General features: G+C 32.3%; 1 protein-coding gene across 1 annotated transcript; it reads left to right on the forward strand.

Moving 5' to 3' along the window:
* The first annotated feature begins 3,481 nt into the window (after positions 1-3,481).
* On the forward strand, positions 3,482-11,631 carry LOC134231711 (splicing factor 1-like). Its single transcript, XM_062713682.1, has 13 exons — positions 3,482-3,617; positions 4,249-4,407; positions 5,751-5,826; positions 8,091-8,243; positions 8,356-8,476; positions 8,570-8,722; positions 8,856-8,974; positions 9,333-9,437; positions 9,547-9,625; positions 9,769-9,888; positions 10,216-10,552; positions 10,822-10,902; positions 10,997-11,631. The coding sequence occupies exons 1-13, from the start codon at positions 3,560-3,562 to the stop codon at positions 11,245-11,247; spliced, it is 1,812 nt and encodes a 603-aa protein (XP_062569666.1). The 5' UTR covers positions 3,482-3,559; the 3' UTR covers positions 11,248-11,631.
* Positions 11,632-11,645: the final 14 nt, after the last annotated feature.

Genomic DNA, 11,645 nt, shown 5'->3' on the forward strand with positions numbered 1-11,645 from the left:
CACAGTTAAAAATATGTACTAATGATATAAATATATGCAAATTTATCATGAAAATGATGATTTTAAGTGAATTTGTTGTCGTTTTACTACATTCAAGTCAGTCCGCTATTTTTAGAAAAGGGGAAAAACGCGCATGTATTTTAAATGCTATCAAATACATTAAAAAAAAATCCAGAAGTTGGTATAATATTATCATGCTAATAGATTAAATTATAGAGAAAATAATAAATGGTAACAAATTGTCTGTAATCAAGCAGAAATAGCAGGCAACTCTTGCAACCCTGAAAATTCGTCCTTCAAAACGAAAGTAGATTGTCACATTTTTTTACTGTCAGAACTACAGAGTGCATATATTTATTAGAGGGAAAATATTTGTTTGACAGTGTTTTTAAAACTGTTTTTCCTCCCAGACTTATGGAAATTATTATTTTAATATTAGACAATCACCGTCTACATTTTATTTAAACAAGATCTGGCGCGCCCCTGACGTTTTTTTCATTCCTTTAGTTTTGCATTTGTTTATTGTCAGGACAATTGAATTAAATGATTTTGTTAAGATTATATGTAAACGTTATACAGTCTGTAAAAAAAACCATCGGACATTTTGACCGATAAAATTAAGATTTTACCGGTCCCATTCAAAGTTTACCGGGGATCCCCGGTGGACCGGTGCGTTTCGGGAACTCTGGGTTTACCAATGCTGGAAAGTGGAGAAATTCTCTCTAAAAGTGCGCAAAAATTCTTGCACCGTAAATTGCACCTTTTTTGCATTACAGGATCTGTAGCGTTATGGTCAAAGACAAATAGAGCCTATATAAAACCATAACGCTACAGTTTTGCAGCTATCTGACAGCCACATTCTCCCACAGGTCTCTGAATTTCTATCAATAAGCCATTATATGCTTGATTAGAGACATATATATATGTATATTAAACGGCCTGCCTAATTGAAGACCTACAGGTAATTGAAGACCTACAGAAGACCTACGGAAGACCTACAAAAATGGGGGATATATACAGCAAAACTGATATGATATTCTGATTTAGCATGTCCTAAATATGTAAAATACACAAAAAAGTTTTATAAAAAGAAGTTTTATAGTGTATTTTTTAAGCCCGGTAAGGGGAACTATTTCTTATCTTAGACGACCTACGGCAAGAACGATAACTCTGGATGACTTGTCTTGTAAACAATAACACGCTCATTTATATTGTGAAGTTTATAGAAAGAATATGTAATAAGACAAAATAAAAAAGAAATTACAAATAATTTTGTTGTTTTTTAATTATGAATTATGATAAAGAAATCAGCTGGATGAAGAATTTTGATGAAGTTAAAAATATATTAAATAATTATCATGATTATTTCATTCATCAAATTATTATTCTACTTGAAATTTATAGTTAATATTTAATAAATATTGTAATTTTTTTAATATGTTTTATGGGATAAATATTAAATATTCAAGTTCAAATTATTGATATGTATGCTGTGGATTTGTCTCAATTAACCAATATTACTCTGTACTAAGGGCTTCGATCTTCACTAATTTCTTGTATACACAGTCACCCTGAGGATATATCCGTGCTTTGATTGCAATTATCAACACACCCCACTTGCTCTGATGGATGTTAATTTGCAGTCAACAGAGCAAAGATATAAAAAAAAAATATTTATTTTATATCTTAAAAATGCTAGCAAGAATAAACAAATAAAATTATTGTGCATTTATTCAGAATATAACTTAATAAAATGAATTACGTTTTGAATTTTTTTTAATATTCAAAATGGTCATCTTTTCCAATATAACACATTTATATGATATTCACGAGGAATATTTAATAACTTAATTAAATGTATTTTTCCAGATAACATGCTGTAAGCCAAGAAATAGGCACTATAATATGAAACATAAGGTTTTATTTCTTTTACATTTTGAGCTTAAATATACATGTACATTATATCAATCTTGAAGATACCAGGTATATCATTCAATAATTAAATTAATAACATAAATGCAAATCTTATAAAAGTTCCCAGATGTTATAAATGACATTACTAGGTATTATTAATAACAAGAACACAAATCATTCTATCACAATGAATTTTTATTAATGATCAACAATTCAAACCTGAACTAAATATTATACTGATCTATTTATTAACACATATAAAATACTAAATATAACTTATATTATACAAGTGTATGTATTTATAATGATTTTATGATTGACATATGATGGTTTTATAATTATGTACAGTGTTTACAATTTTAATGATTTTTATAACTATTTTTTTAACAAAATAGAATTGTATCTGACTGAATATTGCATTTTATATTTTTTTATCTTTGATTTATGTATATAAAGTATCTCCAATGATTTTTTTTTTCGTCCTTTAATATTATTTTTTAATTACATTTTTCTGAAAATTACATTTTCTTGATATGTTTTGGTGAACAGCTGATTTGTTATTTACGCGAGTTATCGTTCTTGCTGTAGGTCTTCTGAGAGAAGAAATAGTTCCCCTTACCGAGCTTAAAAAATACACTTTAAAACTTCTTTTTATAAAACTTTTTTTTGTATTTTATATATTTAGGACATGCTTAATCAGAATATCATATCAGTTTTGCTGTATATATCCCCCATTTTTGTAGGTCTTCCGTAGGTCTTCTGTAGGTCTTCAATTACCTGTAGGTCTTCAATTAGGCATTCCCATATTAAATGTTGTTGGAGTAGAAAAATAATTGATTGAAATCTGGTGTGATTTATTCAGTACAAAGCTGTTGTTTACGTGACGTCAGCGCATGGCGGTGGCTAGGGGTAGAGAATTTTGAAAAAAAGGAAAATAATGGCTGATTGCATCTATATTTGAAACTTTTGAAGCAATGGAATTTAAGGAAAATCATTTTTGGGCACAGTTCTGCATGCTAAAGGTTAGACACTTTCGTTTTTTCCTGAAAAAAAAAAATCAGCTCCGAATCGGTGGGGGTTAAAAAGTAGTTGCATACCTGATGTATTTATATATAGAGGACGTATATATATCTCTCTATTAAAATCAAGCATATAACGGCTTATTGATAGAAATGCAGAGGCCTGTGATTCTCCTACTCCTAGTCCTAACTACACATTGCTAAATCAACAATATGCTTAACTAAATTATGCAACTGTTTATCATTATAATAAATATAATAAAAAATTACATTTTTTTGGCGACGTCTGCTTCTCGAAACTGCTCTTTAACCATGGTTTTTCCCTTTTTAATATGTAAGACTATATTTCACGTGTTTTCATCAGTCACGAAGCCTAGTTTCATTTTGCAGGTGCGAGGCTATAAATGCAATCTTCAAGACAAGTGATTATCTGTATCAACTTGCTCAAACAATGGAAATATTTTTCAACTTTAGTTAAAATTTCATATATGAGGATGTTTTTAAAGATTGAATTCCCATGAAAATTTACCAGTAAAATTTTCATTTGCCTTGAGATTAATAATGACGTCAATTTTACCCCGCCACCTATCGGTCGACGACAGCGTAACGTCCTGTTTCATAAAAAAATGTCGATGTTTGGAACTCCTGGAACAAAAAGGCCTGCAGACTATGGATCGGGTTCACGTAAGAACAAATCAAACCACTTCTTTGTAATATTTTTTGCCAACCCTATATTTTGATGTAATAACAAGATACGTTTGTATTTTGAATGGACTAATGACAACAGACAGTTCACAATACTTTTCCTCATTAGCAACAAAATGTATATCTAGATGTTGTATGCCATTAAATTTTTATAAGAACTGCAAAATGTGTTAATTATGTCATTTTTAGTACAATTCATTCAAGAATCATTGAAAATACCTATCAAATAGATCATAACAAACTTTGCTGAATCCATTACCATGTGCATGAACAGAAAACCAAAACAAATTGTTTTATATGACTGTGATTCCACAATATTAAATGATTGTTGGTTTCGCATTGCCACTTCAGTCTCAAAAAAGGCCCTTGTTTTTAAGACCTTGAAAAAAACCCTAAATCCAGATTATAACGAAATAAAAATGATGATCTCTATCAATTGAGAAAAATTCTGTGGACCCCACCAATTTAGGTGAGAGTGGTCGGCAATGCTAAACAAAGCTTACTTTATTTTAGGCCCGATATAAACGGTTCAAGTTTTAAATCTTTTTATGATGAGTTTTGCTTGGGTTTATCTTCCTAATCTTTAAAATGGTGTTTATTCTTATAACAGCGTCATCGTGGACTCCTGATGGTACACCTGGTGGGGATAGGAAGAAAAAACGAAAAAGTAGATGGGCACAGGAGAATGAGATTGACAAGACCATCATACCGGGCATGCCCACAGTAATTCCTACTGGGCTGTCAGGTGACCAGGAAAAACAGTACCTTTGTAAGTATCTGAACATTTAGAACTAATCAATTTATGTCCATTTTGTAGGGGATTAGTCAAGAAATTGTACTAATGTTAATTAATAATGCTATGACTTGCTCATCAATTTGATTTTAGGTCCATTGATGTACAGTGGCAGTAATCCTTTGATTTATAGTTTTTGATGTGCAGCTGTTTAAAATTAATTAATTTTACAGCTCTTTAATGTAATAATTATAATGATCAAAATTTTTATTTCTTACCAGGATTAGGAATTGATTTCTAAACATTGCTTGATTTTCCGATTTATGTATGAATGTCATACTTTGTTCATAATCTTGGAAACTTTTGTTAATAATTATTATAATATATGTAATTATTTTATTAATTAATGTTTGACCACTCATTCTTTCCCTTTAGAATGCAAGACTAATCTGTTTTATTAATGGTTTTGTCACAGGGAATATTTGGCTCGTGGGGATGGGTGGGAGGTTGAATATAACTGTTGACAGAAACATATTCCAAAAAGAATCAGTTCTGTCGTCATTATGGTTTGTATGGTTTATTGCTCATGTGGGCTTTCTGATCAATAATTGTCATCGTGTTTGTGATTTTCAATTTTTTATATTTTAATATATTAACTATCCTAGTGAATAACCATTTTCTACCATATACTGTAAAAGAACTTTTAAAAAATACCACAGGGTCATAATTCCGCGGAAACAAGTTTTCTATTCAATCCACGAGTATGAAATTATGCGGATATCTGGGATTGTCATTATATGTCCTTAATGAATATTTAGTATGCTGTGTGAAATTTCCATGGAAAAATTGTGTTTGCTACATAGCGGAAATTAATCCCACATGGAAAAAAGTATGTCTACAGTATTTGGGTAATATAACTCTCAGCAGAGATTCATTATTCAGATAAATCATAAATAACCAGATTTGTATGTTTACAGTTTATAAGAAGTGTTGAGTTTGATTTAAAATTTTTGTCTTATTTAAAATTTAATAGATAGGACAGATATTGCTTACCATAGATGAGAGCTCTGATTTTGAATTGAATGTACTAAGTTCATGTACTTATGTAAAAAAAGTTAATGAAAGCATTACACAAAAATGATCAGAAATTTTTTTTCAAATGAAAGTGCAGCCATTTGTTTCAAGTGTATTTCAAATTTTCTCCAAATGTAGACTTCCAAGTGATAAATTCACAAAAGTATAACCTAAAGTACATTCAGGGTGATTTTTAAGGTGATTCAGGTGAGCATTGTGGTCCATGGACCTTTTGTCCAGATACTAATTTCAATGCAATCAAATCATTTACCTGTCATCATTGATTATTACCAATTGCATTCCAGTGCATCTTCAGATAGAGGAAGTTAGTCGTAGACTACGAACGGGAGACTTGGGCATCTCAGCTAACCCAGAAGAAAGGTTTGGTCACGTGCATAATCAACTCTCATTTCACGCAGGCCAGCTGAATTCCAACATGATAACCAGATTCTAGGGGAACGACACACACAAATCAGATTGCTCTTTACAAAAATGATAATTACATATACTTTAAATATAAGTTTGAGCATAAAAAAAGATTATTCTGAAGACATTGTCAGAAAATACTGAATATTGTTAATAATTTGTGAATATTAAATAAAGAATTTAACTATGGAAGAAAAAAAAAAAGGAAAAAAAAGCTTATTAAAGATGATGGGGCCAATTTTTCTCTGTTTTGTGAAGTGAACTTAAAAAATGTGATTAAACATTCATTAAATGCAATTAGTAAACTGAAAATGTCCTCATCAAATTGTAACAATTAGTGATCAAAGTATTGCATTCTGATTTTCTGTAATGCATTCTGATTTAGCTAATAAGATTACTGTATTATTTCTAGATGTTTATTCTTGTAACAAAGATAATTCTGTAGTTTACAAAGGGGAAACCATCTGGACCAATTTTAGAGACAATTTCTTGCTGTAAAGACAATTTCTTCCTGTAAACATGCATGCATCAGAGGGGGGTATTGTGGTTGAAAATTCTATGAAAGGATATCTAAATCAGTATTTGTTGGGCGTAATTGTTAAAAGTGTAATGTGATGTAGTTCTTTGGCACTATAATAAAATTCCATGAAAATATCCAATTAATGGAAGAAATACATGTACATAAATCTGCACTCCCTACCCCCATCTCTTTTTTTGTTTTGGAAAAAAAAGGGAAAAATTGATAAACTCTAGTACTGCTTGACAATTTCCATAAAAAAATTCAACTGATTGTGTGTGCCTTTACCCGATGTCCTTCAGGTATAGTTTTATATGTATAATTAGGACTTGTTCTAATCAGTGTTTCTATTTTGCTAATGACGATTTTGTGTGAAGGTCAATCAGCGAGGAAGGTGCTGTAATTTGATTCCCTTAATTTCAGAGCATGTTGATTATAACTTGAATAAGCTTGAAATTGATGAACATGTACAACTAATTTATGATCATAAATTCCTTCATTTCAGTTCTATTTCTGATATTATGTCCATTAATGAATTATCTCACATTCTGAAAATTGTTGATGTATTGAAGCATTATATACATTTCTGGCTAATTTATATTGCCATAATTAATTATCTAGTATTTCAGGTTTAAGTTTTATGTTAATAATACAGAACTCACACCTTTTCAGAGAGTTTCAATTTCAGATGCTTTTATTTTTGTTTCATGATACTTGGTTCATTTCAAAATTTTGTTACTGGTACACTATAGTTAGTATATTTTCTTATAACGTTTGTTGGGCGTTATTTTTTGAAAAAGGGAAAATTAGAATCCTTTAATTAAAATAAGAAGATTTTGATTGGGAGGGGAGGGGATAAATTCACTAAATTATTGAAACTACCAATTGATTTCCATAATTGTTAGTACAGGTAGACTAGGAATAATAAAGCATATAGTGTTATGAATCTTCAAATTATGGTATTGAAAATTTTATCTAGTCTTCAAATTCTTATTTTGAAAATTTTTGAGAACAATTTTTATAGCATAAATAAACATGATAAATTAGTACCTGGTACAAATGAATGAAAAAGTACTGTTCATACATGTATGTTTAGCTTAAGCTTATTGGGAGACCGTAATCCAGTTGATTTCATAATGTTTTAATTTTTCAAAACTTTCGGACTTAAAAGTTTTGATATTCTCACGAAAAATCATTGTTGAATAAAGAATTTAAATTTGCATGATGAATGTTCAGTTGCATAATTTTTGAATTATTTGCATGACTTATCATATAAGTCCAATGACAATGTACATGTACAAAAGTAATTATTAGATAAGATGTAGAGGTGGCATCTTGAAAACTGTTGAAAAAAAGAAACTTCATGTTTCCGAAATTATGCATTTAAGTCTTCTACATGTCCAGAGCTATTGTGCTTCACAAGCACTTCTTGGAGAGAAAAGATTAAGAAATTGCAGGGGTGGGGGTATGTCCTTAAAATTAATCATATAGAAGCAGTCAAGAAAATACATGTATCTGAAAATTCAATTAAAAAATTTGATCCAAGGGCTAGGATTTTTTTTTTTTTTAGAATTTAAAGGAGAAACCTTCCCATGAGTGAGAATTGGGTAACATTCCATGTACTATAGGATCATTATCATTGGACAATTATGATAAGTAAGAAAATCTCAGGAGTCTGAGCATTTTAATTTTAATTTTGAAGGTCACCTTCTCCAGAGCCAATTTACAACAATGAAGGCAAGAGACTAAACACGAGAGAATATAGGACCCGTAAAAATCTGGAGGAGGAGAGGCATCGTCTGGTTCAGCAAGCCATCGGCCTCAACTGTGACTACAAACCCCCAGCAGATTACAAGTAAAATTCATTGTCTGTCTATATAATGTAATTTTAATGAATCTTTTGGAGCTGCCAACTGTTTCATTGTGGAGAGCAATCAAATTTTAATAGAAATATTTTGCTGTTTTAGGCCTCCGATTATTCGAGTGAATGACAAAGTCATGATACCACAGGATGAACACCCCGAGATCAACTTTGTGGGACTCCTTATAGGACCAAGAGGAAACACTCTCAAAAATTTAGAGAAAGATGTAAGTTTGATTAAGATTCCTTCATTTTATTTTGTGTACTTTTGTTTTATATGAAAGATTTTTGACTTTTAAGTTTCAAATCATTTGTTACAGACTGGAGCGAAAATTATCATTCGAGGTAAAGGTTCAGTTAAAGAGGGGAAAATAGGAAGAAAGGATGGTCAACCATTGCCTGGTGAAGATGAGCCACTTCATGCATATGTAACAGCGAATAACCCAGAGAATGTCAAAAAAGCAGTGGAGAAGGTAATTAAGAGTAAATCAGCAAAATTAATAAATTGCATGAGTGTGCACACAGTACCACTTGTTGAATCTTTCTCTTTTATATCTCATCAATCTTTGTAAGAACTCAAGCATATCATTAAACTCTATATTATAGATCAAGGAAATCATACTTCAAGGTATTGAGGTTCCCGAAGGACAAAATGACTTGCGACGTCAGCAGCTTAGAGAGCTGGCCCTACTTAACGGAACTTTAAGAGAAAATGATGGCCTTGCGTAAGTAGCAAATTTTATTGGAAAAACCTTACAAATTATGACAACAAAGTTACAACTTCAGCCCAAGGAAATTTTAGGTCCTCTTTACAAAGTTCTTGACAACATACAATGTACTTTTAAAACTTTTACTTTGGCCATAACTTCTGAATGCTTGGAAATAGGACTGTCATATTCCAAATGTTTATTTCTTATATTAACAAGACTTTCTATTGAAACTGACTTTTTTTTATCCTTTTACCTAGACCTTGGAGTAAGTCCTACTTTGTAGCAAATTGAAATACACTTCATCCTTGGCCATTATTATTTGCTTTTATTGTGTGTTTTGAATAACCTAGACTTGTCTATCTTTATTTGTCAGGAAACTGAAACAGTTACAACAGGCTCAGAACATCATCACCAACACCATCATATGTTCATTGTGTGGGGGGACTGGTCATATAGCACAGGACTGTAAATCGAAAAAGTAAGTAAAAATGTATTACCAATATGGGTTCAGGCTATAAATGTGATCTTAGATGTTCATGAACATTATACTATCAGCCAAATATAACCAAAAAAAGAACTTATTTCAGGCCTGGTGACTCTTTCAAGAATTATCCACAGAATGCCAATCCTGTCTCTCAAGCTGACAAGGCTAAAATGGACAGTGAGGTAATAAGTTTTACTGATTCTACGAAAACTTGGGTAGTCTGAAGTTTTATTCATCAAGAATCTTAGAGGAACATTGCTTTTAATGGAATTTGTATAGTTTACAAGTTTCATGAACAATTTCTGACTGATCCTTTTTGTTGCAGTACATGTCCCTGATGGCTGAGTTAGGAGAGGGTCCTCCCCCACCCAAGACTCAGACACAGCCCACCCCAGCAGTGCAGTCATTTAGACCCTCCTTCGGTCAGCCTCCTCCAAACCCTATGGTAATTATTTGTTAAACTTTTGTTCTTATATAGAAATACATGTAAATAAGTATTTATTATCATTATATGTCTGTCTGATTTATGTAATAAACAATACATGGCACATCTATTAGATTTATCATGCCCTCTTATAAAAATGCTGTCTCAGTAAAGCAGTTGAATTAAAGTTTTGTGATCCAGAATTCCATACTTATTGATAATGTTCAATCTTTTCATGCAAATTATGCGATTTGGTTTCAATTTAATCTTTACTTTGAACATAATATATGTTTGAAGAACTGTTTTCAGATTGTTTAAAATATAACTAATGTTATGTTGTGTTTGTAGGCAATAAATCCACCCTGGCAGCAGCAAGCTCGTCCTCCACCCCCACAAGTGGTGTCCAACATCAGTCTCAGCACCCCAGTACAGACATCCCAGACTACCACCCAGCCCCCAGTCAGTTACAATATACAGGGGGTACAGCCTCCAATGGGAATATCAACAAGTATTCAGCAACCAGTGGGCATGCAGCAGTCTGGACACATGCACATGCCACCCGGACAGATGCCAGCCCCCGTGGCCCCGCCCTCACATTACACATCAGCAGCGGGTCCAGTACCACCTCCCTGGCAGTCCAACACAATGGTGTCACAGAACAGTGCCATGTCTTCTGCAGGAGGGGGTAAGTTAAAGTCGATTTAGATTTAAAAACAAATGAGACCCCTAATTAAAGGATTTAAATATCTCTTGAATTTTGACAGTCAAAAGTCCTACAAAAGTATAAAAGATTAAGGCATTCATGGAAAACCTGATATAAAAGTCTTGAAAACCATCACATGTAATTTTAGATAAACAAAGATTTATTCTTTTCAAGTTTTTAATTAACTTCCAGTCTTCCACCTCTCTGCTGAATATTAATACAGATGGTGATTTTTGTATTTAATTAAACAGGTGTACCGCCTCCCTCTTTGTTGTCTGCACCACCTCCACCACCACCAAGCAGTCAGCCCCCAGTATCATGGATGCAGCAAGGTAAAGTTATGTTGAATGTTGATATATTTCAAAGTAAAGGTACCAATAAAAGGTTGTACAAAATCAGAAATTACTGTTATTAATCTTTTTACAGCTCAAGGGGTGCCGCCACCACCACCCATAACATCAACCTCACCGTGGCAACCAGCACCACCTCCTCCAAACAATATGCCCCCTTGGCAAGCTCCTCCCCCAATGCCAAGTGGTGTTGCACCTCCTCCACCACCCCCACCTGGCCAACAAGGGTACAATCCCATGGCAGTACCCCCACCACCACCCCCAGGAGGGATTGACATGAATACCTTAGGCATGCTCGGGGCCCCACCACCCCCTCCTCCAAGCTGAGGGTAGTCTCTTCTTTAAAATAGAAAGTGCTGAAGAGTTATGCAAGACCAAAAAGTGAAAAGAACTTTTTAAAAACAGCCTTGTCATTCAACTGACTTTTTTTCCCAAGTAGATTACTTTAATTTTACTGGTTTAGTCTGAAGAAAATCTTTTATTATTTAAATGTCTTTACATTATAATTTGTACATATGGTTATAGTTGATTGAAATATCATCTGTATATTTGATAAATTATACAAATCGATTGTCTAAATTAATTAGAGATATGATTTTAAATGAAGGAGTATGGGTACATACATTAAAATTGAATTATTGTGTCACCATGTTGATTTAGATGTACATGATACACATATTGAATAAAGTGTTTTTTTTAAAAAAGACAAAATACTGTTGTATATA

This window comes from Saccostrea cucullata, unplaced genomic scaffold, assembly GCF_032062105.1.
Source record: "Saccostrea cucullata isolate Sc308-1 unplaced genomic scaffold, CSIRO_AGI_Scuc_v1 ctg6113, whole genome shotgun sequence".
Taxonomy (NCBI): Eukaryota; Metazoa; Mollusca; class Bivalvia; order Ostreida; family Ostreidae; genus Saccostrea; species Saccostrea cuccullata.

Coding starts and splice junctions, on each gene's coding strand:
- LOC134231711 (XM_062713682.1), top strand. CDS start 3,560: ATGTCGATGTTTGGAACTCCTGGAACAAAAAGGCCTGCAGACTATGGA. Junction 8,477..8,569: donor TCAAAAATTTAGAGAAAGAT/GTAAGTTTGATT, acceptor CATTTGTTACAG/ACTGGAGCGAAAATTATCAT. Junction 10,553..10,821: donor CATGTCTTCTGCAGGAGGGG/GTAAGTTAAAGT, acceptor TTAATTAAACAG/GTGTACCGCCTCCCTCTTTG.